This window comes from Bos indicus x Bos taurus, chromosome 13, assembly GCF_003369695.1.
Source record: "Bos indicus x Bos taurus breed Angus x Brahman F1 hybrid chromosome 13, Bos_hybrid_MaternalHap_v2.0, whole genome shotgun sequence".
In the NCBI taxonomy this organism is placed as follows: Eukaryota; Metazoa; Chordata; class Mammalia; order Artiodactyla; family Bovidae; genus Bos; species Bos indicus x Bos taurus.
The window spans coordinates 41,797,782-41,822,372 of NC_040088.1; the positions used below are offsets into that span (position 1 = coordinate 41,797,782).

Sequence of the window (24,591 nt, forward strand, 5' to 3'; positions counted from 1 at the left end):
TCCAGTTAAGCAGCCTCTGTCAGCTCATTATCCTATCTGTTGGAAAAGCACCGTCCCACCAGAGCTGTAGACCGCTGTCCTCCTCAAGATGTGCCCAGTTTCAGGAAGTGCTCTCACATCCTCAGGTGGTGGGGAAGCCCCTGGTCCCAGGCAGGACCTCTTCTCGGTCTGACTGACCCCAGGTGAAGGCTACTCCACTTCTTTGGTGCCACTGCCCAGGGCTTGCTTCACGTGGTTCTTAGGGGGAGCTGTGCCAGGGCGGGGGTTGCACAGCAGGCACCTGGATCAGGGCTGGGGTCCACACACGCCTGACTCTCACCTGTGGGGCTGCAGAGTCTGAGTCCTGGCCACACTCACCTTCAACGCTAGCTTCAGTTCCCCATCACTCTGCCGTTACCTGGCAGCCCACAGGGCCTGATGGATTGGTTCGTCCGTGACTCTGGGCACTCTCCCCCCACTAGCCTACAGGAGTGCCTGGCTCCCCTCCCCCAACAGAGGCAGGTGAGGAAGACTCAAAACACCAGCTCCAGACCCTCCACCCCAAATTCACTTCCTCCCTTGCTTCCCTCCTAGGTTGAAAAAGAGAACCTGAGCCCCGATGTCCTGAGTCTCAGGCAAACCCCTCCCAACTATTCCCATACCCTTCCCTAATTCCCCAGACTCATGTAGAGCTTTAGGGTCTGAATCTGACCATCCTCACTCCTGACATATGAAGGAAGATTCTAAAGCTTCAAACATCTTTTTCTCTTTCTCCCAAAATTAGCTTTCAAAATTATTTCCTTGCTACAGACTCAGGAAAGAGAACTTTGCACCTCTGAGCAGGTCAATGACTATTTCATTCTCATATGGGTTCTGGGGTGGCGGATTGTCCTTGCCTGGGAGCCTGTCAGAAATGGAGATCTTCAAGCCCCCAGGGACCCTCAGAGGGAGAATCTCCCTTTGAATAGAAAACAGCACTCCCCAAAACCCCATGACTCAGGTGCACAGTCAAGTTTAACTAGCGAGAGTCTAGAAAACACTCCAAACCCTTCTCTCATGGGTTTACTTTCATAGTGGATGGAAAAAAAGACAGCGTGATTGGCAAGGGACCAAAGAAGGCATTGGTTCAATATTTGCAACGTCGAGGGTTTATCCTAGTCATCATGAGTAGTTGTGAACACTTGTAAAAAAAAAAAAAAAAAGTAAGCTCTTAGGAGGAGCCAAACCCACTCCATGTCCCCCCAGACAAGTAACTGGTTCATAAGAGGAGTTCTCAGACCCTTTCAGCTCTGTGTCCCTGGACACCAGGTCATAGGACTGAGTGCTCCCCGACCAACCACCATGATCTTTGGTCACCTTCATAGTCTCTGCTCGTGTGCATGTCCTTGCTCGGTTTAAAGGTTAAGCTCCCAGGCTTAACCAGCTTACTCAGGGTCACCCAGCTTCCGAGACAAAACTCTGGGCAAAGCTGGGTCATTTGAGTCTCTGCCCACCATCTTTCCCATGCATTTGGGGAGGACAGTGCCAGTAAAATGTTTATTTCTCTGCTTTTAGAAATAACTATGATAAAAAGCTAGAAATGCTTGCCTTGGGTCAGAACAGTTCTGTCTTCTACATCTCTTTCTGTGGGAGAATAGGATGCTCTCCAAGGTGTTAGTCTCAAGCACCAGGATTTTCTCCTATAACGATGAGGAGAAGGAGCAAGCTGTCATAACAAGTGGTCAGAACTTCAATCTGACCGGAGGAAGCATTAAGTGTCCTCAAAAGAAATATGCCCCCCTTTCCCTCACCTGGATGAACAGGTGGGCAGGGTGGGGGATGAAAGACAGGGCCCTAGCCACCCTGGATAACATCTCCTCCCAGAGCCCCCCAAAGGAGATTCATAGTGTTGGAAGTAAGGCCATTTCCAAATTCAGTGAAAATCCATTTGGCTCTTCCCATAGCAAGCTGTAGCCATGATGGGGATAAACTGTACTGTATTTTCAGAGGCCATGAATAATCCCTCTCTGGGAGCCACCATTGGGTGCCTGACAGGCATGGTCCCCACCATCCTGAGAGGAAGAAACAATCATTACCTTCCTTGAAAGATGAAGAAATTGTGACTTAAAAGGCTCTGGATTCTCATCAAGGTTACCCAGCTCGGAAGTGACAGAATCAGACTCAAGTCAAAGTCTTGATTCTAAAAGTCATGCTGTAAGTACGATCATCCATTTATCTCATGCCATGAAAACTTTTGGGCTAGACCACCTGTTCAACTAGATGATAAGCTCCAGGGAAGCAGCAGCCCCTGACAGAGTCAGTGGGTGATGAGGACAGAGAGGAGGGATTCCCAGACATCAAAGTTGCTGACTGACAGGAGGGCCTGCCCCCGTGTTGACACAGTGGAGAGAAAAGGTGATGAGTAAGCCTGAGCTAAAGGAAAACTGAGGTTTTTTTCCCCGGCCCCCATTCCGGCTCCTTCTCACACAACCCTTTCAGAAACAGTGGTTTCAATGTGCCCTAGTGGTGTGCCTTCACCTTTTCTTGTAAAATTTTAAATAACCTCAACCATAGCTAGCTATTTCCAGGTCCTGAGGATCCGCGGCAGTTTTAGCACAGCCTGTGGAACACTTGAATGTCGAAGTTCTGACCAATCTGAGAGCTAAAGACTATTTAGCTCATTCTCAGACCATTTTCCAGCACATTCTCCCACCAGAAAAAACAGGTGACCCATGAAGACTTTTGAGAGCCCCTTGGACTGCAAGGAGATCCAACCAGTCCATTCTAAAGGAGATCAGTCCTGGGTGTTCTTTGGAAGGACTGATGCTAAAGCTGAAACTCCAATACTTTGGCCACCTCATGCGAAGAGTTGACTCATTGGAAAAGACTCTGATGCTGGGAGGGATTGGGGGCAGGAGGAGAAGGGGACGACAGAGGATGAGATGGCTGGATGACATCACCAACTCGATGGACGTGAGTTTGAGTGAACCCCGGGAGTTGGTGATGGACAGGGAGGTCTGGCGTGCTGCAATTCATGGGGTAGCAAAGAGTCGGACATGACTGAGCGACTGAACTGAACTGAACTGATGCAACTGCCCACAGAAACTGGAGAAAGGGTGCCTCTGGCTCTTCAAACCCCCAAGAAAGAGGTGCTTCCTATCAAGAGATTGTCTGGGGAAAGGAATCAACCCCACCACCCACTCCTCGACTCTTGCCGCACACACACCCTGCAAATCAATTTGCGGACCCTGGAGCCACTCAACTCATCTCTCCTCCCAAGTCCAAGTCCAGCTGAGATGGAGTCCTCCCTCCGACGCCATATGATTGGTCGCTGCTGGGCACTGGCGCCCAATCAGCGCACGCAGAGCACACAGACCCTGCAGCAGACACGAGCGCCAAGGATGAATACCAATTCCTCCGCCAAGACCCCGCAGAATTCATTATGTGGGCTGCTTTTCTGCGCACTCTTTTAAACATGCAAATCCCTCCAGCACTGGTGTAACCGTGATTGAATAGAATATGAATCAAAGGCTCAACCCTTTCTTTTTTATGTTCAGATCATAAAGTCTGAAACATCTCAAGTTTATGTGCATGTGTGAATTTTTTTTTTTTAATCTTGAATTGAAAGCTTATTATTCAGGACTGCCTAAAACAAGATTAGGAAATGGGAACTTGTCCTTCAGATGTTATCCAGATTTAAAAATTACAATGATTAATGTCTAGAACGTAAAACTCAATTATAGGAAGGACCATTGGAACAGTGATAAAAATAAAGAGCGGGTGCAATTTCCAGATAAATTTTGAAGGGTTTGTGACAGATTTAAGGTCTCATTAACCTCATGGGGATCTAATCAAAGGCTTTCTGTTAAAAGTAATCTGGGACTCAGGGAGTGAGAGTTCTTACAAGGATGGGAGAAATTCCATCAGTACTTTGTAGAAAGAGCCCTGAAATTGGGATATCCCTTCTCACACATGGTGGGAATTACAACAGTCTTGGATTTTTTTGCACAAAAGTGTTTAGGGTCGATTTATAAGAGCTTTCCTCTGTGATCTCTGCTCTGTTTGAGCCCAGTGTATTGTACTCTCTGGCCTCTGGGGCTTAAGGAGCAGTTAGAGATCCGGCCTTTACGGAGAGGATTTTCCATGATAATATAATGTTATCGTGAGTCCCCATTCACTGCAAGTGAATCATCTCACCAGGAAACTGGGAGCAAGGCAACAGTTTACCTTCTATTTAATAAGGAACAAAGTTCACCTTTACTCAATACTTCAGCTGACTCTTTCACCTGAATGTTGAAAATACACACTTTTAGAAGGTTTCTCTTCAAACTGGGCATTTCTATCTGCTTTCCTTGTGGTGCAGTAAGCACTGCCATGGAGACAGGAGGACCTTCAACCCTGTTCAGCCCCCAGGTGGACACTGACCTCACTGTCCTCAGATGTTAGCCCTAAAAAGTATGGAAAGAACATGGTGCCTGGATTCTGCAACACTCTTCTGAGTGGCTCTTTGACAGTGCTAGAGGGAACTGGCAGAGCATAACTTTCAGTGAATGCAGGGGACCAACTGCACGTGACTCTGAAAATTCATATTTGGAAGGTGGATTCCATCCTGGAGATCTTGGAGGGGACTCGTGGCCTCTCCACACTTAGGAAGGGCAGTGCTGGGCCAGGGTGTGTGATGACAAAGATTAATACTATGACATGGCCATCTCCCCACCATGTCACTCATCCTTAACCATATGATTTGAGAACTAAAGCAAAATCACATTTAAAGTTCTCACCCCTGAGAAGCCCTCATAAGCATTATCCTTGTTTGATGATTCAGGGTCTGAGGCTCAGGTGGGCTGAGCTATTAAGAAACGGAGACCCTGGAACATACAGAGATGTTGGCAGGGCCCTGAATATTCCCCCCCCCCCCCCGCCCCGCCCCCCAAAAAAGCCTCCTTGCATTTGCCGGATTCCATGGGCAGCTTTCTAGCAAAAGGGTTTTACCCTCCCTGCTCAGGACTGGAAGTGTCTGGAGGTTTAAGACCCCCAACAGTAGCTGTCAATCAGCAGTGCAGGATTGGGGAACAGACACCCCCCACGCCCTCCTACTCCCAGGGATACGTCCACAGTGCAGTTTCTCCTCTGTAGGTGAAGCTCCAGATGCCCACAGTAGGAACTGACTTCACCACCAGCCCCTTATCAGCTGCCTTCCCTTCCTGCTTTCAGATCCCCAGTGCTTTCCCAGTGTTTGCTGAGTCAAGTGCCAGTTTGCCATTGATTCCTTGGCTTGTACTTCATGGGGAAACGGGAACTAAGAGAATTTTGACCCCTGGTTCTGTATTTTTATGTCACGCAATACTTTCCTGTCTGTGTCAGCTTGGAGTTTTCTGGAGACACTCTCAGAGGCCAGAGGTAGAACTAGGATGTCTCCATCACTGGGGAGTCTCTCCACCCGGATTGATGCTGCAGCTCCAAAGTGGTTGTTCATCTGGACTCCCCAAGACAGCTTCTCGGTGAGGTTTAGCCTGTGCCAAGTTCATGGGGGACCGATGGGCTCAACATCTAGCAGAGCAGGAGGGTGGGGGTGGAGGTAGCTGTGGGCAAATGGGCAAGCTAAGCTTCCATGTGGCCCCAAAGCAGCCTTGCAGAATCTGATGGGGTACCTCGGAGCTCGTGTGCAGCCCATAGAGATGTCTGGAGTGGGCCTGAGATCTCCTTCATCAGGATGGAATATGGGCCATCCCAGGAAGGGCCATGACCTCTGCAGCCCAGGAACCCCATTGTTGTTGTCACTCCCAGCAGTCAGCCTGCTGGACCAGAGCCAGATGAAAGGTGGTCCTGGGTCCAGCCTCACTTCCCTCCACACTGTCAGGGGAACAGCCACTCCAAACCCTAGGTGACACCCATCCTCTGTCCTCCTGCAGCTCACGTTCTCTTCCAGGCTGTGGCTTCCCCAGCTGGGTCTGGGGCACTCCCTTGCGCTGCCGCTTTCCTCCACTAGGGGAGCTCTGGGTCCCTTTCATCCCGGGGAACTCATCTCCTTCCCCCAGGTAGGACTTCCTCCCATCTCAGGAAGATCTGATTGCTGCCCCCTGGGATGAACTAACACACCGTATTGTGCTGATTTCTGGTCCACTCCCGACCCTGGAAACTCCTTGAAGATATCCATGATGCCCTGTGAGCCCTGAACCCAAGGGGCATGGCTGGGGATTTGCATACGTTTATCAGATGCACACTGGCCGGCTTGCTCCAAGAATATGGACAAAAGTGTCTTTAAATGAGAGTTAAGGCCAAGGTTGGTTTACACATCCTGTCACAAGTGTGGCAGGAACTGAAAAGAAGGAAGCTTCAGAACAGAATTTCTAATCCTTGAGGACCCATGCAAGGGAGGATCAGTCCCATCACCGTGACCACTGGCTGCAACCCAGAGGAAAGAGGCGCAGAGCAAGGAGGTGCTTGACTAACCTCTTGATGAGAACTGCTAGTGTTGGAATTTGTTGATGCTCTTGGAATCATTTCAGCATAACTTAAATACAAAAATAACAGGTGGACGCATCCTCTTTGCAAAGAAATTAAAACATGACAGATAAAGACAAAGTCTCCTTTATTATGCCCTAACCCCAGCGCACCCCCTTTCATCTGCAGAAATGACCTCTACAGGGTAATGCGTGGATCTCTCCAGAACCTCCAGGCACTAGAGGAATATGGGCACGTGCATACAAATTCACGGAAGATTCACTGCAGTACTCATTGTAAGAGCAAAGTTTGCAAAGTCACCAGGTCCCATGGAAAAGGGTAGAGTTTTCCATCACTAAGAGCAAAGTTTTCATTTTCTTACAAAACAGGTGGCTATGTTGGTCCTCTCAAGAGAGTGAAAACATTGAAGTTACCTGAAATAAGTCAAAGTGGAAATTGTTTTTTTTTTTTTTTTCAATCTAATAGTTGAAAGTTAGCAAGCATTCCTCCCCAGCATAGGTGCCAAGGTTGATCTGAAGCAGCCAGCAGGAAAAAGGCAGCAGGTTGGCTGTGGCAGCTGAGGGACCTTCTAGAAAGATGAATGGGGCTTCTGCCAGCTTTGGGTCACCAGGAGAACATGACTGGGTGGAAGATGGCTTGGTGGATGGGGAAGAAGGGGAATGTGAAGAATGTTAGGAGAATAGAATGGGAATCAGAAAGAGAAGTGGTAAGCTGGGAAGGGTGAAGAGGGGAGTTACAAAAACATTGGGATGCAGGGGTTTTCTGGATGAAATGACTTCAGGAAGAGGATGGGTTTGGGGGGAGGAAGATGAATGGTTTAGCAAATGGTAGAGGGTTTAGAAAGCATTGGAAATAGGGACAGGACTTATTGCTGGACTTACTGTCAGCGCTGAATTTAACCTTCCAAGGAAGAGAAAGCCATGGAATTGAAACCAAGGTCTAGCTCTTGCTAAGAGTTGCAAGTGGGTAGAACACTTTTGATCATTCTGGAGTGGTCCTTGACCCAGGGCTCAGCACAGCTCTGACCTCATCCAGAGAAATGAAAATGATCTTATCAAATACGTGGCATCATTTTGAGCAGGTTTAACTATCTTTTAAGAAGGCTGATTTGGTTAGATTTGAGGGGACAAACTGTAGGATGCGGCATGACACGTCTCTCTGGGCAGGGTTGGAACTCCCCCTGGTGCGCAATGCTGGGAGAGGGGGGTGGTGGGGGAGTGGGGAGTAAGAGTGATCAGATGTTCTCAAAATACCAGGTACCCATCAAATCCTCAATTCATTTCATCCTCACCCATTCTGTGGCTTTTGCTGTTATCTCTACTCCAGATGGGAAATCTGAAGCTCTTTTGCTAAGAAGCCCTGAGCTCCCAGTGGACCTGGTCTTTCAGGTTTTTTGAAGTGGTGGCTCAGAAGGTAAAGAGTCAGTCTGCAGTGAGGGAGACCCAGGTTTGATTTTTGGGTCAAGATCCTCTGGAGAGGGGAATGGCAACCCACGCCAGTGTTCTTGCCTGGGGAATTCCAAGGACAGGGGAGCCTGGCAGGCTACACCCCATAGGGTAGCAAAGCATTGGACATGACTAACACTTAACCCAGTAGAGAATGAATTTTCCATCCTGCTACAGATACACACACGTTTATAACAAAAATAAGTTTTTCAGGACTACACATGCCTTTTCTATGTGCGACGCACAGAGAGATTCTATTCTACTCCCTTCCTTTAATGATCATTTCAGTGAAGTAGATTACCGCCCCAACACACTGATGAGCCATCAGTTGAAGTTTGAAAAGCATTTGCCCACAACTTGTCCTAATCTGATTTTATCCCTCCAATGCCAGTCCTCATGGGTAAACTATGAGTTTTTCCATTAGAGTTGCATAACAACTGTCTTCTGTTCTTCCATCCACCCCTCCTTCCATCCATTCATCCAACTATCCTTCCATCCATCCATCCAATAAATGTTTGTTAGTGTGCAGAAGCAGATCTAAGGTCAGGATTCCCCATGATAGGGAAACTGTGCTATCTCATCAGCTCTCCACCCCCAAGATAGAAAAGCTCAACTCATCAAACCATGGAAAGAATCAGTAAGTGGCAGGTACATGCCCCAGAAACACTCAGTGGGGCCATTAGAGATGGTGCCAGAGCTAACATCCTAGGACATAATCCTTCCCATCAGCATGCCCCATGAAAGAAAATCTTCCTGCAGATAATCAGTCACAAAGACAAAAACATACAGAAAACAGAAGTGAACCAGGCAGTAGTGTTCAGAGATGTCAGTACTGAAGTATGCTGCAGTACCAAAAAAAAAAAAAAAGGTTGCCTGGGAGGCGGGGGAGGGGAAGAAGCTTGAACTCAGGAACCATTCCTCAGCACTCTCTTCCTGCTTCTGAATTTATTGTGAGTCCTGCTACCAGCACCAGACTGTTTAAAATTACACCATTTGCCTTATTTAATTTTCTTCTGAAGCCATAAATATTAATTAAGCTGAACCGCAGAGAACTCCATTTCAATCCTTTCCTTTCCTAAGAACCATCAGCGATTAAGACCCACAGCAGTTTAAGCACTGCCCAGTTCTTTAAGATCTGCCCTGGGACATTCGCTTTTTATTTTTTAAGTTAGAACAGATTTCTTCAGTCTTATCAGCTTATTTTTCTTACCTAACACTCCTGGGCCATGGGTGTTCCCAGTTTGATCCTTTTCTTGCAAAAATGTCTTCAGCAGACTCACTCATTTTCTCCAAACCAAGAGGCAGAAAAATATATGTTTGATCATAGGAGCAAGAAATACCCTGTGCAGCCTGTCATCTACCCAGTGGCAAAGACTGCACTTTTCAATGTTTGTTTACTTAACATTATTTAATGGCAAAAAGAGAAGAAATAATTGTTTTAAAATAGAGGAAAATATAAAGTAAAAATGGCAAGTCTTCTCACAAGCCTTCCAAGTCCTAACTTCTGGGGGTGTAATTGTTAACAGCCTTGTGTGCAACTTTCAAACCTTTTCTGTGCATAGAGTCAGAATTATCTTTACAAAAATTAAATAAAATTACCCCAGTCGAATGAGTATTTAACCTTTCATCATAAAGTAGATACACTTTTTATATAATTTTAGAGAGATTTATATCATTCTTTTAACAGTTTCTTAATGTTCCACAATTAAGATGGGTAAGAATCTGCCTGCAATGCAGGATAAGCAGGTTTGATCCCTGGGTCAGGAAGATTTTTGGAGAAGGAAATGGCAACCCACTCCAGTATTCTTGCCTGGAGAATCCAGTGGACACAGGAGCCTGGCAGGTTACAGTCCATGGGGTTGCAAAAGAGTTGGACATGTCTTAGGGACTAAACAACAACAATAAATGGTTTATTTAGCCTTATTCTTTGAGAGTTACAATCTTGGACATATTGTAGACCAATCACACACACACACACTGAGTACCAATAACTGAAAATTCTACCCGTGAGTGTTTTCTCTTTCCCGTGCTTCTGATGACTTCTCCCTCAGAAAATATGGAGATACGGAAACAATTCAAGGTTTGGATCAAATGTCCCAGGTTGGGACAGAAGGGCTGGGTGGTCTGAGGCAAGCCCTCAACATCTCACTCCAGTTCCCCAAGGACAAAGGGAACTCCCACCTTCCAGAGGGAACCTTGGAGTTTAAGGAACCCTGGAGTCTGGGGAACTGATGCAAATATTACCCCTCCCACCATGAAGATCCTGGTCACTTGGGGGCCAGTAAACCTGAGGAATAAACATAAAGAAAAAAATTTTACCTGTAGTTCTAAATTAAGCATAAAAAGGAGAAAATAATAAAAAGAAACAGGGAAGAAGAAAAAAAGGCTTCTTCCAATTTCTATGTGACCACAAAGCCTGGGGAGGTGAGAGCAACACAGAACTCCCACCAGGACCAGATGGTCCTCATCGTTAGCATCCACTTAGCACTTTATTTTGAAGACTTAGAGGGATGACCTTGCCAGGTTTCCTCTTAAAGGGGAGAGCTAAACTCTCAGGATTTGGGGAGGTACAGATCTATTCATGTAGAGTTTTCTGGAGAATATTAAACAGCATTGATCATTTGTTATATGATGTGAAACAATACTCGCGAAAACAGCATCTCGAATCTCTATCCCTTTAGTATGACAGAGGCAACTTATGGGGTGATGTAGCCAGCAAGGGTGAAAGAAACTGCAATAAGTTTGCTTTATATCCAGCTCCATCCAGGGATCTCAAAGCAGCTGAATACAATGTCCTCCGCAGCTTTTGCACCCCCAGCCCTTTACTGCTTTAAAATCAAACATATTAAGGACTTGGTCTAAAATTCTTATTAGGTTTACATTGATCTTTCCATGTGCTTTTATAAGTATAGTAGAAACAAGAAGAATCTGCCCATAGAAGTAAAGAAATACATTTACTCCTTTTTAGCAGTTCTTACCTGGAAAGAAGGAGTCCTTTTCAGAAGGAATGACTTATTTAAATTCCCACAAGGGGAAGATGATCTGAGTGCTAATTATGGGTGCACACTGCAAATAGAATAAGCATTAAAGGAACAGCTTGAGTTTTTACATTCTTCTCACCTTAGAGACTCACACTTTAGTTTCTAAACGTTTCCTATTATACATGTTGGAAAATATTTGGGTGGGAGCAAGGGAAACCGTGTATTTCCTGGCGGGGCGGGGCGCGGGGGGGGGGGGCGGTTAATTCTGGCGTGTCTGCGGGTTCAGACTGCATTACTCCTGCTCTTGTTCTTTTTCTGGAGCATCGGCCAGGCGGTGCTAGTTCAGCATCGGGTCAGCGTCTGTGGAAGAAAATTCCCAGTCCCGGTCGCTTCCACGGGAGACCCAGGTCTTCCCCAAGAGGAGGACGTGAAAACTCCATTTCAAACTTGATAAACAGGAATCTCCTTGTCACTTTCCTTGAATCTATTTTGCTACTTAAAAATACACACTGGGATCAGTGATGAGGTCGGGGGATGTTTAGGAAAAGGTCAGCGAGTCCAGGGCCAGATTCGCCGGGAGGCAGGACCAGAGAGTGCTCTGGGCTCTCGCTTTCCGAGAAGAGCGAAGGGGGAATCTTTGTGATGCAGCGCGATCGCAGGTGACACTTTGTTTAGACCACTTTTCTGTGCTCGGAAAATGACAGCTTCCAAATCACAAACTGATCATTGCTGTAGGTTCCCACTTCTGCCTAGTCGACCAGGGAGGTCCCAGGAGAGGCGCTGCGGGAGGTGCAGGCAGCAGACAATGCCGGGTGGGGACGGGGAGGGGCGCCGGGGAGAGCACGTTCTCCACGCCCCAAGCTGCGAACACGTTCCGAACCCTGGGATGGTGCATCCTGGCTTCGGAGATGGTCCGTGCGGCCGGAGCGAGTGGGAGGGGAGAACCCACTGAAGGTGACGATGGACTTAACACTTCACGTTTCATCAAGGCCCAAACCACCACCCTGCTCAGGACCGCCGGCAAGATGACTTGGGGAAGCGGGGCTCTTCCAGCCGTGGTCTTAGGACCAGCCTCCACCGCACCACCTGGAAGTCTGTTAGAATGCAAACTCTCAAGCCCCACCCCTGACCAGCTGAATCAGAATCTGCATTTTAACAAGATCCCCAGGGGAAGGTTATGCACATAAAAATTTGAGGGGTGGTCCCAGCCCTGGTTAATTATCGGGGACCTAGTGGGTCACAGTAGCTGCAATATGCTAACCCTCCCGGTCAAATGAAGCTCTCACTTTTCAGGAAGCTCCGCAATCCTTCCTCGGAAAGGACTCTTGGAAATAAAGTAGATAAGAAGTGAATACAGACTCGTGTATTACACACTTGCATGTTCTCTCTCTCTCTCTCTCACATACACACACGAACACAAACACAGGGCACCGCTCAAGACAGCAGGTGCTCCTTCTGCCTTCTTCCCAGAGCCAGAACCCCCGTAGTACCTGTAGGATGGAAAGCTGGTACTCGAGAGAGATTACAAATGGTAGCGGCAGTGGAGGGGCCTGCCATATGCCCCTGACTGGCTACTTTCTGCTGGCATCATGCCATCAGGCTGGCTTCAGAGGACCCAACCCTTGGTTCCCCCATCAATTCTGAGTCGACACAGGCAGGGTACTTCACCCGAGGTTTGCACGCATCCCTGCCAACAGGTCAGTTAATTCTGAATGGTGACAGGTAGACTCCCCTTTGGAATGGGGTTCTGGCCCTCGGGAAAAATCCCTGGGTCATTGCTGAAAGGAAACTTGAAAACATAAGCAGAGTAAGTTCTGCTGGAACCCATGTCAGAAGAGGAGAAGAAGAGGAGCAAGTAGAAGAAAATGACCTCTATAAGCACATGGCTTTGTCTACAATGGTCAAGGCTGCAGTCTCGCCGTATGTAGTATAGGAATTACTCATTAAAGTAGTTGCTGAATGGACCAGAAATCTATAAACTCCTCTTCATCATGAGAGGAGTTCATCTGCTTAATATGAGAGCAAGTTGGTTCTAATGTTTTTTCTGTTAATCCAAAGCCCCCATATCACTCTGATATGGAAGGCAGAAGCGGCCTAAGGCCACCAAATCCAGGCCTTGCTAACCTCCTTCTGATCTCCACTTTCCTAAGAAGGAATGTCCAAGTCTGATTCTTCAGGTTCATGATGGATTCTCCGTGACCCCCATCCTCTATTGCTGGCCTTTTGGGCAGGAATAACAGATTACCTCCAAGAATAACATCTAAATGTATGAAAGAGTTCACAGGGCCACCAATACAGATACATCTAATTTAGGCATCCCTTAAGAGGAACTTATTCTGATTCACATTGACATGTTGTTACTGCTACTCAAAATTGTAATTGCTGTATTTTTATCTCTTCCAATTAGATTAATTACCTGCTTAAGAGTCCCACATACAGAAATGTTCTAAAGCCTCAACAATGGTAGACAGGATGCCAAGAAGATACTAGAAATATTCATCAGACCCTGGAACCGAATGGGCAGATCATTGATCTTCTCCACAGGCCTACAAAGATGGCAATGGGGTCGACAACTGCTCAACCTGACCACCAAGGAAGCTCACAAAAATGCACAATGCATAACCCAACCATCCAAACAGCCATCAAATTCTACAAGCATCAGAGAAAGAGATGTGAGTACCTAATTCATCCAATGGGACCTGTGGACAGAGCCTCACCCCTCCCTGGTATCAGGCTAGGAAGTCATCGCCTGGGGTTGGCATGCAAATAGCTTCTCTTCCTCCCTTAACTCAGGAAGGGCACCAACACAGGTCAGAGAACATAATACTGGTTTGTTTTCTGAACTCAAATCCTTGTTCCCTTGGAACGGTGACTTCTTGCACAGGTGAGAACTGAGTGAATATAGTGTAAGTTATTTTGGTAAAGTTTCCATGATGTCAAATCTAATATTCTTATTATATATTTCACTTAAAATAATAAAAAATAATGTCATCATAAAATAATAGTTTATTATATAAAATGATACAACTATACTGAAGGAAAAATATAGATTGAAGAGACAATCCTACCACCAAATACAACTAGGGTTGCTGGCAACATATTTATCTTATTTTATCATTATTTATTAGGACTTATTTCCCATATTTTCCTGTGAATCTTGACCAAGAGAGGTAGATTGTGTGCATGTGTATAAACTTACTGTGTATAAACGTACAGTGTCATATCTTGCTTTTCTCTCACTTAAAATCACTTTCTTCTGTGTGTGTGTTTTCACATAAATCTCCTTTGAAAGATATTCTTCACTAATTATCTTTTCAATTGCCCTCTCTGTAAACAACTGGGATTTTGGCCATCAAAGAACTATGAAAGCCAGCAAAAAAAGTATCTGAATGTTCAACGCCAAGTAGACTAATTTTGATAGTCTGATTTTTCTAAACGAAATTTCAGAAATAACAACCCACAGAAAATGAAATGTTAATTACAACCTTTGACACAACTATATACCTCTTCTTTATTAAGACTTGGGACTCACCCTGAAAATGCCACCGTGAATGAATAACGGAGGGGTGGGTGTCTGATTTCCCCCAAACCAAGGGTTATTTGGAGGTAAAACGTGTATTTTCACAAGATTTTGCTAAGTCACCTTTCTCTGTCTCTTCTGTTTTTACCTCACCGGCAGACCTGTCTGGTAATGCGGTAAATAAAGCAAGGGTCCTCATCCTCTGAGATCTAATACCTGGTGATCTGAGGTGGGAGTTGATGTAATAATAATAATAGAAATAAAATGCACAGTAAATGTAATTTGGAAACCATCTCCCCCGACCCTGGTCCCTGGAAAAATTGTCCTTCATGAAACCAGGTCCTTGGTGCCAAAAGTTTGGGGACAGCTTCCCTAAAGCAAAGCCTGTCCCAGTATGTATTCTCCAAAAGGCTTCCTTTTGAATCTTGATCAGCCAGAAGCGCCCGCCCCACCACCACCACCCTTTGGCATTTTATGGGTCATCGCTTTGGGAAGTTGAGTTCTATTTGTTGATATTCCTTCCCCACTGGCTAGTTTCACATGATGAAGAGCCACGCGGATGAAGGAGTGTTACTGGAAATTGCAGGGAGCCCAGAGGAGGCCCAGATTTGAGTCTGAGTCTATGCGCTGGGACAGCACCCGGAATAAAATCAGTGCGCGCTAACCCCTAGCATAGTCGTCGATTATAAGGCGACTTTTACGCAAACCCCGCAGCGCCGGACAAGACTGGGTAACAGGGGACAAGGGTAAAGGAAAGTTGTGCAGATTTCAGTCCTCCTTCAGATAAGGGGGTGGAGGGAGATTTGGAGAAACATCTGTTTTCAGCCCGAGTTACCCGAGAACTTTTTTCCTGGAGAGAAGCTCCCGGAGCAATTTACAGCATTCCAGCCAGAGGCTCTCGTGCCAGACGCTCTGAATCAACCTTTAGAAACTCGAGCTGCCGGGAAGGGAAGAAGCCAGAGTCGCAGGGGTGGGAGCGCCCCCTCGGGCCTCGGCGTGGAGACCAGCGGCGGGCCCGCGGCGTGAGCGCTCGCTCCCCGCATCAGCCGGCCGCGCTCGACTTTCCCGGGGAGGGTCCTCGCGGCCGCGTCGCCCGAGCTCCGCGGCGTCGCCACAGGCGACGGAGGCCGATCTGGATTTGTGCAGAACTTCGGGGACCCGGAAGAAGCGCCAGCACCCCCCTGCCCACCGGAAGCCTTTTCCGGGAGACTGGGAGACGCCGTCGGACGGCGCGAGCGTCCGGGTCGCGCGGGCTTAGGGCCGCGGGAGTCCGTAGGGCTGTGGTCTATCCCGGGGCCGCGTGACCGACAGGGGGAGCCCTATCACTGCGGAAGCCGGGGACCCGGGGCCGGGCCACCCAGGGGCGCGCCCTCCTCAACCCGGCCGTGCTCTCTTCTGCGGGCGGAGAGGTTTCCAGAACCAAGAGCGAAAAGAGAGGAGTGGACACACATAGACGCACATACTAGGTTAACCAGGACGCTCGAGCTTTCCATCTCCTGCACCCCGGAAAGTTGTCTGTCGTTTCTCCGGTTTTACTGTCTGATCTATTGGCTCAAACGGTAAAGAATTAGCCTGCAATGCAGGAGACGTGGGTTCGATCCCTAGTTCGGGAAGATCCCCCGGAGAAGGAAATGGCAACCCACTTCAGTATTCTTGCCTGGGAAATCCCATAGACAGAGGAGCCTGGCGGGCTACAGTCCATGGGGTCGCAAAGAGTCGGAGACAACTGAGTGACTAAGCACACACACTACTGAGTGTGAGAAGGGCCCCGCAGGGAGGAGGAAGGGCGCGTGCGTGCGCGTTTGTGTCTGTGTGTTTCTGCCCTGGGCCTGCACAGAATGCTTTGAAAAACAGGCCAGTGCGCACCGTCTCTCCCAGCCCTCTGGAGAGTGGTCAGGTCGTTTCCACCCACGATGGGGGACGGGTGAGAGATGCCCAGGGTCTGGTCCCTTCGGCTCCCCCCGCACACACCGACACTATGTGTGCCTACACCCAGGGCACTCCCAGGCTGTACCCAGGACCTCCCTGTCCCTCTTGGGGGTTCTCGCTTTTGGGCAGACGAAGACCTTTGGCTATGGGGAACCCTTCCCCGGCCCTCGCTCAACGGATACATTAACGCCCTCTTTATGAATTAGTCAGATCAGCAGTGCCTGCACCTTTAGCTCAAAGCGTTGCAGGCTCTAGCGCCCTGGAGTAGAGGAAAGGGGTGGGAGTTGCCCCAGCCCACTGCTCCGCCCCTGTCCTCTGGCCTGACCCTTACCCGGCCTTCCGCTCTAGATGCTCAGTTCCGTGCCTGCCACCTCGCTTCTGTCTTTGGCCACCACTCCCCACAACTCTGGACAGGTGGGGCAGATACCCACTGTTTCCTCTCTCTGTGGGGTTGAGGGCTCAAGGCTGCATCCTCACGGCCCAGCTGGGTTTTTAGAATCAAGAAAGTGTGTCCACCTCCAAACACCTGTAGTAGTATTCCCTACCACCCCCACCCCAAATCTGGCTCACTGAGGTCTCCGTATCTAACCCAGAACAGATGATCATTTGAATTGGAAGTTGGATCGAAAATAAAAGGACGAATATGGTGCTAGGGTTGCAAATTCTCATAAAACAGTTCCTCGGGAAAGCGGAGACCACAGAGCCCCTCGGGCGGACTCTTTTTGCCCCAGTATTGATTCCTTAATTCCCCTCTCTCCTCTTGCCTCACCCCTCACCTCAGGCCTTGTTTGTTTTAGTTATGAAACGCTGTGGGTACTTCGGTTGTGGCTGAAAAGTAACCTTGAAACACTCTGTTCTGTCAGAGACAAATAGTCTCCCAACCGTCGCAGCTGCTGGCGGGGCCGCTTGCGCCCTGCACCCGGCGCCGGGACAGTGGGACGGGGCTTGTCCCCGCCAGCCGCCCGGTCGGGCCCTGGAAGCCGGGCTCGGAGGAGGCAAAAAGCCGGGGCGGCGGGACCGCAGGCCTTCCGTAGCCGCTCTGGGTCTTAACTGTAACGGGAGTGGCCTCCCAGCAGCAGCGGCCGGGGAGTTCAAGGTGTGTACACAGTTTTGCTACATAGGACAGCGCTTTGCAAACTGGCTCTGTCACCAGCTGGCTGTTTTGACAGGGAATGAACCCTGCGAGCGCAGAAACCGGGATAAATAAATGTGGCTTTGATAAGGCTCTGCGGAGCCTGAGCGGAGGCCGGACGCGCCCTCGGACCGACGTACCAGGCGCCCGGCACAATGAGACTCGGCGGGCGGGGGGAGGGTTGGTGGTAGGGGTCAGAGCCCGGGGCCGCTCCACTGGGTGGCCTCCTCAGGGGTCCTCCTCCCGCGGGGACGCCCCGCAGACGAAAGTGGGGGCTGGACCCCCGAGAGGCCCGCGTCCACCCTCTTGGCTCTCCTGTCGAGGCTCCGCGCGCGGGGGTGCAGGGCGGCTGAGTGGGTGGGGGGGACGGGCAGGTGCGGGGCGCAGGCCGGGGCTCCCTCTCGCCCAGGTGTGAGCTGATTATTCAAATGGGCTGCCCCGGGTCTGGGGATTGGAGGCCCGCGCCGGCGCGCCGCGCTATATCACCAGCCGCCCACGTCACTGCGGCACTTGTCCGCTGCGCGGTCCACACCTCCTCCCCCTCCCTCCTCCACCCCTTCCTCCTCCTCCTCCTCCTCCTCCTCTCCGCCCCCCCACCCGCCCCCGCGCCGCGCGCTTCCCGCCGCCTCCGGGCAGCTCGGCACTGCCAGCCTCGGCCTCCACCGGGCAGCCCGCGAGCGCGGCGGCGGCTGGCGCTCCGGCGGCGGGGCTCGGCTCCGGGCCTCCTCCTACCCCCGGCCCCCTCCTCCCACGACCCAGACCTCCCGCCCACTTCCCACCACCGCCTCCGGCCGGCCGAGGGAGCGGGGCCGAGAGACAGGGAGAGCGAGAGGGAGGGAGGGGACCGTGCCTCGGCCGACTTTTTTTTTTTTTTTTTTTTAAGGAGGGTGGGGGTGGGGGGGGTGATTGCCGATCGTTTGTTGTGGCTGTTAAATTTTAAACTGCCATGCACTCGGCTTCCAGTATGCTGGGAGCGGTGAAGATGGAAGGGCACGAGCCGTCCGACTGGAGCAGCTACTACACCGAGCCCGAGGTAGGCATTCGGCTTTGCCGGGGAAAGCTGGGTGGCGGCGTCTGCCCTCGGTCCCAACCTCGGGACCGCTTCACTGGCCGGCTCCCGGCCCCCCACCCCACCCCAACACCACCCCCAACACCACCCCAGCCTCTCGGGGCAGCCGCCTTTCCCACCCTCCTTCGACTCAAATGGGTCTCTCTTTTTTTTTATACGACACACTGTTAGCCTTGAGATAATATTAACTTTGTGATCAAATATTGACTTGCGGCGCCTCCAAATCCTCTCCGTGGCCGAGCCACGCACTATCCTAACAGAGTTGTGTTTGGCAGCGCGCGGCTGGGGAGGGGTGGGAGGTCGGCCGGCGAGGGGGTGGGGAGCTGGAGAGGAGAAGGTGGGCAGGAGTCGGGGGCTGGGGTAGAGAAAAAAAAGGTCGAGGACGAGACGACAAAGAGGAAGAAAGTTTGTGGCTACAGAGCCCAGCCGCGAGCAGTTCAGTTCGCGGTCCCCTTCCCCTCCCGCCACTCAATGTCTCAGGGTGGCCAAAGGCTCCGCGCGGGAACCGCGTCTAGGTTCCCCCGGGGACCAGGATGGGGTCCGGGAGGAAGGCTGAACGGAGAGGACCCTGGGATCGTCTCCGCGGGAGACCGCCCGGCGCCGTGTCCCACAGGTCGCTGGCCAGGGTTGGAGGTGGCTTCCGAGGCAGCGGCGCCTGCTCGGTGTACTGGCTTGAGAGTCGGGGAGATTCTGCAGAGGGGAGATGCATTTGGGGGTGCCTGGCTCAGCGCGCTCCTGGAGACCACTGCTGTAGAATCTGAACCGGGCGCAGGAGGGCTGAGGGGTGACCACGAGCGCAGAGCCGCAGCCCCTGCGCCCCCTCTCCGAGGGCGATCGCGGCGCGCTCCGGGTGACACGGACGCTGGGTCGGGGCCCCGGCCGGGGCCGCGCGAAGGCAGGACTCCCTGGAGGGCTCCCTGGAGGCCTCCCTGGAGGCGGGGGCCTGGGCTGGCCCGATGGCCGGGTGTGGGGCGTGGGATGTGGGGTGTGGGGCGGGGGTCCGGCCAGGCGGCCGGGAGCTCTCCAGCTGCGGTGCTAATGCTGTGCGCCTCCCTTCGGGCTCTGTTCTCAGGGCTACTCCTCGGTGAGCAACATGAACGCCGGCCTGGGGATGAACGGCATGAACACGTACATGAGCATGTCGGCGGCCGCCATGGGCAGCGGCTCGGGCAACATGAGCGCCGGCTCCATGAACATGTCGTCGTACGTGGGCGCGGGCATGAGCCCGTCCCTGGCCGGCATGTCCCCCGGGGCGGGCGCCATGGCCGGCATGAGCGGCTCGGCCGGGGCGGCCGGCGTGGGGGGCATGGGGCCGCACCTGAGCCCGAGCCTGAGCCCGCTAGGGGGGCAGGCGGCCGGGGCCATGGGCGGCCTGGCGCCCTACGCGAACATGAACTCCATGAGCCCCATGTACGGGCAGGCGGGCCTGAGCCGCGCGCGCGACCCCAAGACGTACCGGCGCAGCTACACGCACGCCAAGCCGCCCTACTCATACATCTCGCTCATCACCATGGCCATCCAGCAGAGCCCCAACAAGATGCTGACGCTGAGCGAGATCTACCAGTGGATCATGGACCTCTTCCCCTTCTACCGGCAGAACCAGCAGCGCTGGCAGAACTCCATCCGCCACTCGCTGTCCTTCAACGACTGCTTCCTCAAGGTGCCCCGCTCGCCCGACAAGCCCGGCAAGGGCTCCTTCTGGACCCTGCACCCCGACTCCGGCAACATGTTCGAGAACGGCTGCTACCTGCGCCGCCAAAAGCGCTTCAAGTGCGAGAAGCAGCTGGCCTTGAAGGAGGCCGCGGGCGCCGCGGGCGGCGGCAAGAAGGCGGCCGCCTCCGCCGGGGCCCAGGCCTCGCAGGGTCCGCTCGGAGAGGCGGCCGCCGGGCCGGCTCCCGAGACTCCGGCGGGCACCGAGTCACCCCACTCAAGCGCCTCCCCGTGCCAGGAGCACAAGCGAGGGGGCCTTGGGGAGCTGAAGGGGACGCCGGCCTCGGCGCTGAGCCCCCCGGAGCCGGCGCCCTCGCCCGGGCAGCAGCAGCAGGCCGCGGCCCACCTGCTGGGCCCTCCGCATCACCCGGGCCTGCCGCCCGAGGCCCACCTGAAGCCGGAGCACCACTACGCCTTCAACCACCCCTTCTCCATCAACAACCTCATGTCGTCAGAGCAGCAGCACCATCACAGCCATCACCACCACCAGCCCCACAAAATGGACCTCAAGGCCTACGAACAGGTGATGCACTACCCCGGCTACGGGTCCCCCATGCCGGGAAGCCTGGCCATGGGCCCGGTCACGAACAAAGCGGGCCTGGATGCCTCGCCCCTGGCCGCAGACACCTCCTACTACCAGGGGGTGTACTCCCGGCCCATTATGAACTCCTCGTAAGAAGACAGCGGCGACCCGGCTAGCCCGGGACCCAGATGGGAGAGACAGGAAGTGGGGTGGAGACTCTGAGGAAGGGCTGCTGGAAAGGTGCAAGGGAGAAGGACCCTTCACACCCTGCCCTGCCCCCCCACAGAGGTCTCCCCTCACCCTCTGCAGTCCTTCCCTCCCTCACGTGGGCCACACTGATGTCTACCATCCTATATAAGGAGGGAAAAAGAAAAAGCTAAACAGTTTTTAAAAAAGAAGAAAAGCCTCAGTTTCCACTACTGTGTAGACGCCTGCTTCTCTAAGAACCTGCCAATTCTTGACTTTTTGTTGTTGTGGTTCCTCTTCATTACTGTCGTTGCAGGGAAGTCTTACTTTATTAAAAAAAAGAAAAAGAAAAAAACACAAACTTTTGTGAGTGACTCAGTGTAAAACTATGTAGTTTTAACAGAAAACAAGAGTTGTACTATTGTTTTAAAAAGAGAAAAAAAAATAATAATGTAAGGGACTGTTGTAAATGCCCAAGAAAAGAAAAGAAAAAAGCATTCGCATTCTTGATACGGTGAAATCCAGGTCTCAAGTCTGACTAATTTATGGTTTCTGCGTGCTTTATTTATGGCTTATAAATGTGTGTTCTGACTGCAAGGACCAGAGTTCCACAAATCTATATTAAAGTGTTATTGCCAGTTTTTTGCTTTGAATCTTCAAGATTTTTTTTCCTTTGCCTGATTTAAAAAAATAAACATATCCGGGATATATTTTAAAATTGAGGGAGGGAGACCCTGACTGGTTGCAGGTTTCATTTTATTTGGAGGGCGATGGTTGCTGCTTTATCAACATTTTATTGTCAACATTTCAGACAAACTTAGAGTTGAATGAATTTTACAGTAAACAGACACACACCCATTGCTCAGATCCTATAGTTCTCAGCTCAGTATACTTGTTATACTGGATGTCTGACCCATCTATCCACACCTCCATCAGTCTACTTATGTTCCTAGATGCATTTCAGAGTAAATTTCAGACTTCAGTACACTTCACCCTAAATACTCCAGCAAGAACATCATTAATGGAACTCAACATTGTTCAAGGTGACTTTTTGAATTTTGAGTTTAACTTTACACAAAATGAAACTCAAAGATCCTAGGTGAACCATTCTGGGGGTTATGGGGTTGATGCAGGTTCATCTCCAAAGCCTGGCAAAAACCACACTCCATATCCATATTTTCCAGCTGGGCCATGTGAAGGTGAAATGTTGTTGACATCTCTTGCACACTGGGCCTGGTTTCTCTTGGAGGAAAAAAAAAAAAAATCCTGGATTTCGTGTGTGTGTGTGTGTGTGTGTGTGTGTGTGTTTGCTGTATTCCCAATCCTGGGCCTACCTTCACAGTGAGTCCAGATTGGACTTGCAAATTCCTGGTGCAGCCCTTTTCCTTTTTGTCATTGCCTCTCTCTTCACCTTTTCCTGGAATTGGGTCTCTACCTGCATTTGACAACAGGCTTCTGTTTACGATCCACCACCACCCCATCCCACCCTCTACCTTCACTTAGATGTTCTGCACAACCTTGGTAGAACTCGCTGCAGCCCAGAGGTAGTGAGGCTTCTGGAATCATGCATTTGAGCATTTGGTCTGGAGAAACAAAGGACTTTCTCCTGGAAGAGATTTTAAAAGGGATCTTGGAGTTCTGATGGAAATCTTTAAAATAGGTATATTGGGGAATGAGGCAGAGGTAAGAGGGTGTCCGGCATGTCTGGCCAGGTGCCCCCTGCCAAGGGTTGGATTCCAGGGGTCTGCAGGTTTGCGCCCTACCCTCCAAACTCCTGGGACCTTGCCAAGTGACCTGTTAGGCCAGGTTAGCAAGCCAGGATTACAGGGCCAAGGAGATGAGTGGGTATGCTGTGATCCTTAAAGGAAAACCCCAAAGCATAAAGGAAGACCCAGAATAAATTCTTACAAATCACACTGCCTCCTTTCAAAAATAGCCTAGCAGGAGTAAAATCAGGGCCAATAAGAGCGGAAACCTCAGAGGCCAAATGGGGGTTGTGTGGGCAGAGTGGGCTCTGCTTTGGTTTTGCCAGAGGCATCTGCTGGCCTGCCAGCTGGCCAGGCTAGGGCAGGAGCCAGTGGGCTCTAGGGGCCCCCAGAGACTTGGGATCATCCAGGGCAGAGCTAGCTTGCATAGGGTGAAAATTTCTGGAGTGAGAGGCCAAAACTTTAGCCCTTGGGTTTCTAAGCCCAAGCTCCCCTGTCCAGACTAGATCTTTGGGCTTCTTGACCACCCAAACTTGAAGTGTCCCTGGCAGTTGCCTGAAGCCTGGACACTGCCTGTCAGATCGCCCTCTGCCACCTCGCGGGATCTCTCTGCCCCTCAAACCCTGGCCTTCCCAGGCGCTTGAGGGGGGTTTGTACTCGCCTCCGCCTCCCGCCTCCAAATCCCTTTTTAACATGCCACATTGTCCCGAAGAACACAAGGAAGAGAAATTGGGGAGGGGGAGGGGGAGGAGAGGGGATGGTGGAGGGGTAGGCGATCCGGAGGCCGCAGCCAGCAATCAGGGCCGTCTCTCCCCCTGGCAGGGACACACACGTCGTGAGCCCAGCCTGAAATGTGTTTCATTATCACATAAAAGGCTCCTGCGGCGAAGGAGCCGAGAGGCAGGGCCGGGGGCAGAGTGAGGGACAATGAGGGCTGAAAGCGCTGCCCTAACCTGCTATGTTTCCTATCGCACGCCCATTGTGCGAGGGTCGTTTTAAACTACTTAGCGCGCCCCCCTCCACTGATCCCGGCCGATAAGATATAGTTCTGTAGGAATACTTAAAAAGGATGTCGGGGAGCAGGCCGCTCCGGAGGCTTTTCGGCGCATCCTGAGTCTTTCGGCCCTACCCTCTCGCCCCAGCCCCTACTCCCGCCAAGGCCCCCAGCTTAACTGGCGCTCACACTGCCCTCCGCCCGCGTCCCCCAACTCTGCGTAGTAGGGTGCAGCGTCTCTTTTTCCCCTCCCTCTCCCTCTCTTTTTCTTCCTTTTCTGCGCGCGGGTTTAAGCAACCGTGATCTGTGAATAAACAGTCAGTAAACAACCGAAAAAAACATTCTAGATCCGAATTCCAGGAGGGTAAACTTTCCAGGCCACGTCACACTTCAGCAAATTTGCACAGATATTATATTGCCCCCCTCCTTTATTATTCTTTTTTTTTTTTTTTTTTTGCAGGATCCCATTGTACTTAACTGAATTTTATAACGCTGATCGATATCTTGGTAAAATATTCATTTTTAAACTAGCGGGCAGTGAAATCTTTGCTTTGTGTGCTAAAGTCAACAGTCGCTCGGTTTGAGCTCAAATGCGGGGATGCCTCGGCTCGGAGCAGTCGGCCGCCTCCCTCCGCGCTCTGGACGCTCTGCTGCCGCCGCCCGTCCGTCCACCCGCCCGCCCGCCACACCGCAGGTAGGGAGTGCGCCCCCCACTGCCGTCCGCGCGCCTCCCCGCCCCCAGCCAGACCCTAGCCCTACCCGGGGCTCCGAGGCCTGAGGGGCGGGGAAGGAGGGAGAAGCCAAGCCGGAGAGAATCCGGGGTTGGGGAGGTGGCCTTTTCGCGGGGAATTCTGAGGATGCTAGGTGTTGGGGGACCCAGAGTGAACCTGGGTCCTGCGCACAGCTGGAAAGTTTGGCGGGGGCCCGAAGCGCCGGGAAGCCACCGCAGGCTCCCGCAGCCTCTCTGGGCCGG

General features: G+C 51.3%; 1 protein-coding gene across 10 annotated transcripts in view; it reads left to right on the forward strand.

The window, feature by feature from the left end:
* The first annotated feature begins 17,306 nt into the window (after positions 1-17,306).
* Positions 17,307-24,591, forward strand: part of FOXA2 (forkhead box A2) — a 61,804-nt gene continuing 54,519 nt past the window's right edge. For 8 of the 10 annotated variants that reach the window (XR_003514114.1, XR_003514115.1, XR_003514120.1 and 5 more), the window contains exons 1-2: positions 18,378-18,463; positions 24,079-24,312. Coding sequence is in view for 2 of the 10 variants with exons in the window: in XM_027559571.1 (XP_027415372.1) it covers positions 18,377-18,463; positions 19,572-20,885 (1,401 nt within the window). In the remaining 8 variants the exon portion in view is untranslated. Of the gene's footprint in view, positions 17,395-18,327; positions 18,464-19,571; positions 21,579-24,078; positions 24,313-24,591 lie in introns of those variants that run through there. The other 2 variants (XM_027559572.1, XM_027559571.1) reach the window with 2 other exon arrangements.